Source organism: Polypterus senegalus, chromosome 11 (assembly GCF_016835505.1).
Source record: "Polypterus senegalus isolate Bchr_013 chromosome 11, ASM1683550v1, whole genome shotgun sequence".
In the NCBI taxonomy this organism is placed as follows: Eukaryota; Metazoa; Chordata; class Cladistia; order Polypteriformes; family Polypteridae; genus Polypterus; species Polypterus senegalus.
The window spans coordinates 118958267-118965141 of record NC_053164.1 but is presented as its reverse complement, the minus strand read 5'-3'; the positions used below and the strand labels follow the sequence as shown (position 1 = coordinate 118965141).

The following is a 6875-nucleotide window of genomic DNA, read 5'->3' as shown; positions in this document are numbered from 1 at the left end:
CCTTTAACTGAATACACACTCAGAACAGATGAATCTTTTTCACAAAAACTTGATGAAGAACATCATCAGTTCGGCTTGCATGCTTTTCAAGGAACAAGCATTGGCATGGTATCACAGTTTCCAGTTGATTACATGCATTTGGTTTGTTTGGGGGTTGTCAGGAAATTGTTAAATATTTGGCTCAGAGGTCCTCTAAATGTTCGATTACCTGCAAACATTATTACTAGATTATCTGACCGTTTAAATGACTTGCGACCTTGTATACCAATGGAATTTGCCCGGAAACCCAGGACACTGAAAGAAATTGACCGCTGGAAAGCAACAGAATTTAGATTGTTTCTACTTTACACAGGCCCTGTTGTTCTGTGTTCATTCCTGGATAACAGGATGTATAGCAACTTCATGCTGTTGTTCTCTGCCATCTCAATTTTAGTCAGTCCCGTGCTTTCTTCATTCTACTGTCAGTATGCTCAAACATTGCTTCAAACATTTGTGAACCATTTTGGTGAAATTTATGGCAAAGATCAGCTTGTATACAATATACATTGTTTAGTCCATCTTCCTCTGGATGTACAGCGGCATGGCTCCTTAGACTGCTTTTCATCTTTCCCTTATGAAAACCACCTCCAAAGACTTAAGAAACTTGTGAGAAAGCCTGAACGTCCACTTGCTCAGATTGTCGAAGACTGTCTGAGCGAACTGCTACACACCCACTGGTCTGGTATCAAAGTCTTTGGAAAAACCACATTATGTTGGACCAGTTCCAGATGGACTTTCTGTACTTCGACAGTACCGGCAAATGCGTTGTGAACAATGGGTTATTAAAGTTTCAGCAGCAGATAATGTGTTCATTATAGGCGATGATGTATGCATGATATACAATATTCTTGAATCCAGTGAACAAGTCTATGTTGTGTACAAGGTGTTTTTGAAGAAGTCTGTCTTTTTTACCTATCCATTTAAGTCAGATTTCCTAAATATATATTGCATCTCTCAGATATCCGAAACAATCAAGTATCCAAATGTGTCAGCCATCAGTCAAAAGTGCATAGTTCTGCCCCACAGAGGAGGTTCTGTAGCGATACCTTTACTTCATTCTCAAAAATATTAAATCCGACAGTTATTGTATGTAAATAGCATTTTTGATTGTTCTACTTGTTCATCAGTCAGCACAAATGGAATCACGTTTACATTTTGTAAGTACTGTACTGTTGATGTATTTATACACGTCACACTGTACTTTGTTATATATCATTTTTATTTGTGTATAAACAATTTTTTTCTATGGCTAATGGGTAAACTTGCTGCACATTGCAAACTACTATACAAAGCTTATCTTTAATCCATAGCCAAAAAAGCATTCTTGGTTTTATTAAAATGAGGGATGAGGATGTGCTAGGTGGTATCACCTGCTGTTTGGATAATGCATTTTGTGTGCAACATGTAAATATTATGTTTATTTTAAGCATTGTCTTTTTTTTCTTTTGCAGGATGTTTCTGGTAGTTCAGTTTTTAGATGAACAAAAAGCTGTGTCTGTTATACCACAGTCTTGGTACAGTGATGGCACAACCTTTTGGCCAAATTATAAGAGCGATCAAAGACTCAACAAAGCAGCAAGATATGCTGAGGAACCAGGCCCTGACTGGACCAAGCATGACGTTAGAGTACTAAAGTCCTACGGTAATTGAAATGTTCAAGATACGAGTCATATGTCCCTGACTTAATCCCTTTCACCAGAGAAATATTGCTGTAAAATATTGGTTTCTTGCTATGTTAATTTTTTTTAATAGAAAAGCAACAAATATTTGTCTAAGGCCTTATTTCCATGTTGCAGTCATGTGATTTTTCACTGTCTCCAAGCCTCATTTCCAACAACCTTTATACGTTCATACTAGTGTTCATGAGAAATCAGGGCCTAGTTCACACCTTTCATTAACATGCAACTCTAGTGATTATCCATCCATCATCCAACCTGCTATATCCTAACTACAGGGTCACGGGGGTCTGCTGGAGCCAATCCCAGTCAACACCGGCCGCAAGGCAGAAAACAAACCCTGGGCAGGTCGCCAGCCCACCACAGGGCACACGCACATATCCACACACTAGGGACAATTCAGAATCGCCAATGCACCTAACCTGCATGTCTTTGGAATGTGGGAGGAAACCCACACAGACACGGGGAGAACATGCAAACTCCACGCAGGGAGGACCTGAGAAGCGAACCCGGGACTCCTAACAATGATGCAGCAGTGCTACCCACTGCGCCACCGTGCCGCCCTCTAGTGATTACATTTATCCAAATTGAAATCTAATCTTACTTTCTAACGTAGGTCTCTTACAATTTTTCCTAGTTTCACTTTGGTGGTAAAATGCTATCAAACTGTGATGCAATTACAAAAAAAGAAAATATGTGAATGCGAGGTGTAAATGGGGCCTAGGTTGTAGTGATTTAAAAGATCACAGAAGTGATAATGTTATATTGCACATTGCTTACATTACCTGATATTAACTTTTTGAAATGCTTTTAGGAGACTACATGTCTGCATGGCAAGGGATGAAGAAGTCTTTGACGTGTCAGACTTCAGAATTGGATTCAGATGATCAGGAGGATATAGGCAGGGTGAAAAGAGCACCTAAACCAATGTAAGTTTGATTCAACTTCACCTTTGTTTTATTGAATGTATGAAACTTTTGTTTTGAGTAATATATGCACATTTAATCTTCTGTACACAGCCACTACTATGGTGACACTGACTATGAAAGTGAACATGAAGACTTGGCTAATAAAACAAAAGTTCCCTTGACAAGATTTTCAAAACCTCAACAGTCAACTGGACCTTGCATGTTCTCCCCACATTCTGCACCTCAGGTACCATCACCACCTTTACCATCTGTGCCACCCTGTCGCTCACCACCACATTCTTTGCTTCAGGTGCCACCTCCTTACCAGTCACTATCGCTCTCTGAAAATACATCCCAACAAATTTCCACGAGCCTTCCAAAAATGAAAAATACTTCTGAACTCTTCAAGCCTACTTACAGAGTGGGTCAATGTGGAACAGAACCAATACCTTGTACTGGTAAGTTATGATCAGAACATTGACTGTACTTGTTTCACATATTCAACAAACGTTTAACGTTATCAGAGCATAATTCAACAAGTTATTAGTTATGTAGTGGTATTTGTTGTCCTGTTCATTTTGTGCCAGTATATTCCTTGATTTTTAGTGTTTTTTGGTTTTTAAGATGTTGAATTTTATGTTCCAAAGGATGTTGTTTTAACATATCCTGTATGAGAGTTAGGATTCATTGCCTTTTCAAAGTATTCAAATGAATAGTATCCTTTTTATATTTTGTTGGTATTTATTTTTCAGCTGCAGATCTTCATATCCTTACATTGCTCGAACATGTGAAGCACCAGCTGTCACAATTGGCTGTCATGATCAGTTCACTATCTGGGCGGCTAAACATTGAATGCTCACCTGATATGCCAGAAGAGGTCCAGTTTCCTTTACAATCATTGGAGGAAGTGGATGACTTTGAGGCCTGGTTGAAACAACCAACCAATGCTTTGAAGAAAAAGAACATGGTATGGATTGCAAAGCTAGACTTTGTTCTCTTTCTGGTTTTGTTTAATTTTAAAATATTCACTTGGATTTTGTCATACTTTTAAACAATTACTAATTTTTTTGTACATAATAGGACAAGACCAAATCTACACATTATATGCTAATCATAGGCAACATAAGAAACTGTAGAATCAGTTATTTCTCAATGGAAAATATTTTATGTTTCTAAATTATTTATAAGGTATGGCATGATATGGGTATAATGTCTGAAATAAGTCTGTCTGCATTTTTTTTTTCTTTAGTAATTATTTATCATGGGTAAGTACTGTATGTTTTTACACACAATACCCATATGACTTTACAATTATTTGTGCATGGGGATGTAATATTTACATAAGTTTCATCCCATATTTGCACTAATATAGTTGTTTTAACTGTTAGGTGGGTTATCTGTTACAGGATGTTTATTGTGTAAGGGACTATGTTTAGGAAAATATTTAATAGCTCTACAGTGTCCTACAGTTACAAGAAAAAATTCCTTTTACAATAACAAGAGTTGCAAATATAAATGATGTCATTTGAGCTTTCTGAACATTACAATCCATGAATTTTGCGCTTCCTTTGTTATATACAGTACTATTATTATTACAAAATTAATGTCTACTGGATTGAATTACAGTTAAAGTTGAAGCGAATATTCAGCTGTTTTTCTTTTTACTTCGGATATTGTAAACTTTTTAGCAATATTTGTCAGAATGCCAATCATAACATCAAAGTCAAAAGACATGCTTCAGAGTGACCATTAATGCTGTTTATGCATATATATTAGTATTTTAATTCTAAAGTCACTGCCTGTATATTATCTTTTGTCCTTGTAGATTTCTGTACTGGCATCTATCGGAGGACAAGATACCAAGCGTGTCACTTGGAATATTCTTTCACATATTTTTGGAGATGATGTTGCAAAAAAGATAAACTGGAAGGGAGTGAATGAAAAACGGGCCTTCAGTCAAATGGCAACCAAAACTCTTATTATGCGTAAGTATCAAGAAATCCAACTATGAGATTAGTCTAATTGTAGTAAGATATTACATTTTATGCCTTTGGTGGCTCAGTGATAATGCTGCTGACTTGTAGTAAGGAGACCAGGGTTTGCCTCCTGGGTCCTCTCTGTCTGGAGTTTGCATGTTCTCCCTGTGTCTGCTCTAGTTTCCACCCACTGTTCAAAGGCATATAGGTTCAGTGTATTGTAAAATGGCCTTTGTGTGTGCTCACCCTGCGATAGACGGGTTTCCTGTCCAGGGTTTGTTCCTGAATGTGTCCCAAAGCTAGCTGGTAAGCCTCCAGCCCCCCCATGACCCTGGTCTGAATTAAACAGATTAGAAAATGACATTTTAAGATATAGCCCAAGTATTTCAGATTTCTAGAAAATAGCAATTATTAAATAAAATATTTTTACAGGTGTCTATCTAACGCTTTCTGCTCCTTCTAAAACTCCTGCCACATTCTTAGGAGTACTTGGAGTTTCCTGTACATCAAGAAAGAGCATTAGGAGTGGGTTTCAGGTTTTTATGCATTTATAACAAAGAATCATATATTTAAACCACAAATAATAAGTAAAGAATTAGAGAAAAACTGCAATCTTAATTCAACCTTACAATTGAATTGTTGTCAATATTTCCATATTGAATATTTTACACTAGCTCTACAAAAAAAGTCAGTCCACAATCTGTACACAGCCTTCATTGATCAGTATTAAAAATAAGTTCACTAAAATCAAGCATAGATGATTTCATATCATTTGTCAAACTTGCTTCTCCTGTATTCAAAACATGTTGCTGTGTGTTCATTATGCAGTAGTGCAGTGGGTTTCAAACTGTGAGGCGGGCCCCCCTAGGGCGGTGCAAAGTAACAAAATGGGGGACACAAAGATGTGAAAAAAGAAAACGAATTGAAAATATGAAAAATACATCTATTGAAACCAAAACAAATGAACTTAAACTACATTCTGATGCTAGAACAATAAATATAGAGTTAGATAAATGTCGATCAGTTAAGTAGGTATAATAAAATATGCATCTATGATATATCATTAATTAAAAAAAGAACAAATTGGTATTGGTGGGCTCCTTTCAAAAAAACATTAGGGGGGCACGATTAAAAACTGTTATGAAAACTTGGGTTGCAAATACTTAAAGGTTGAGAAACGCTACAGTAGTGCAAGTGCCAACCCTTATTTCACCATTTCTATTAGTGGAAAATGCCTTAAAGCAGGGGTTCTGAACGTCGGTCCTGGGGACCCCCTGTGGCTGCAGGTTTTTGTTCCAACCAGATTCTTAATCGGTGACAACACCTGATAGCACTGATCACATTTAATTAGCTGTTTTTTTTCTTTTATTCGACATTCAGAAAAGCATAGCAGCATGATTTTTACATTTATAAGACATTTATAAATATTTCTACTTTTGCTATAGATTTAAATGCTTAACTCTCTTTTGTTGATTTCATTATACTTTGTCCTTTCTCTGTGCAGTTTTTCCCCCTTCATTGTATCTTATTAATGACAACTTAAAACGAGCAGAGCAGACACGCTGGCAAACAACAATGAATAATCAAAGGCTGCAGCTATTTTAGAGTCAGACCCACTAATTAATAAATGGATTAATTAAACAATTAGAACACCAAGAATGAAAATCAACATGGAAAATACTGTTAAAAAGAAAAAAAAATACATTATTCCTATATAACTGCTTGGTACATTTTAATATATATATATTGTTTTTTTTAGCAAACTTAGTTTTCTAATCAATGTATTGTTCCTTAAACACAGAACTTGGGAAATATCAGTTCACTTAATTAGCCCAGGAGTTCAATTAAAAACAGAAGCTGGTTGGAACAAAAACCTGCAGCGACGGGGGTCCTCCAGGACCGACGTTGAGAACCCCTGCCTTAAAGCAACTGTTTGCCATTTAATGTTTCTGATAATTATTTTTATGTGTTTGCCTGTAGGTGCAGTCCGCCAGAGTCATGTGGCAGCCAAAGCTACAGATGTGGAAATTAATAAATTTGCATATTAGATGGTTCAATTTGGCATCTGGCCGTGGTGGTGGTCGCAAGGAGCGCTGCAGGAGAGTGCAGGCAGCAGTGCCTTCTGAATCAGGACTGATATAAATACACTTTAGTAGTCAAGTTTATTGTTGTTTTTACTATTTTGGGTAGATTACGTTATTTTTGTACTTGCATCCTACACTTTTGTGCAAATGTGTTCATTATATATTTTAATATTTTAACCATGTTACTGGATA

At 36.6% G+C, this 6875-nt stretch overlaps 1 protein-coding gene across 1 annotated transcript; it reads left to right on the top strand.

The window, feature by feature from the left end:
* The first annotated feature begins 1043 nt into the window (after nt 1-1043).
* LOC120538604 lies at nt 1044-6647 on the top strand. The gene is made up of 7 exons (XM_039767991.1): nt 1044-1196; nt 1491-1681; nt 2530-2644; nt 2735-3081; nt 3376-3590; nt 4449-4608; nt 6580-6647. Exons 2-7 carry the CDS (start codon nt 1492-1494, stop codon nt 6645-6647), a joined length of 1095 nt encoding a protein of 364 aa, XP_039623925.1. The 5' UTR covers nt 1044-1196; nt 1491.
* Nucleotides 6648-6875: the final 228 nt, after the last annotated feature.

Coding starts and splice junctions, on each gene's coding strand:
- LOC120538604 (XM_039767991.1), top strand. CDS start 1,492: ATGTTTCTGGTAGTTCAGTTTTTAGATGAACAAAAAGCTGTGTCTGTT. Junction 3,082..3,375: donor AGAACCAATACCTTGTACTG/GTAAGTTATGAT, acceptor TTTATTTTTCAG/CTGCAGATCTTCATATCCTT. Junction 4,609..6,579: donor AACCAAAACTCTTATTATGC/GTAAGTATCAAG, acceptor GTTTGCCTGTAG/GTGCAGTCCGCCAGAGTCAT.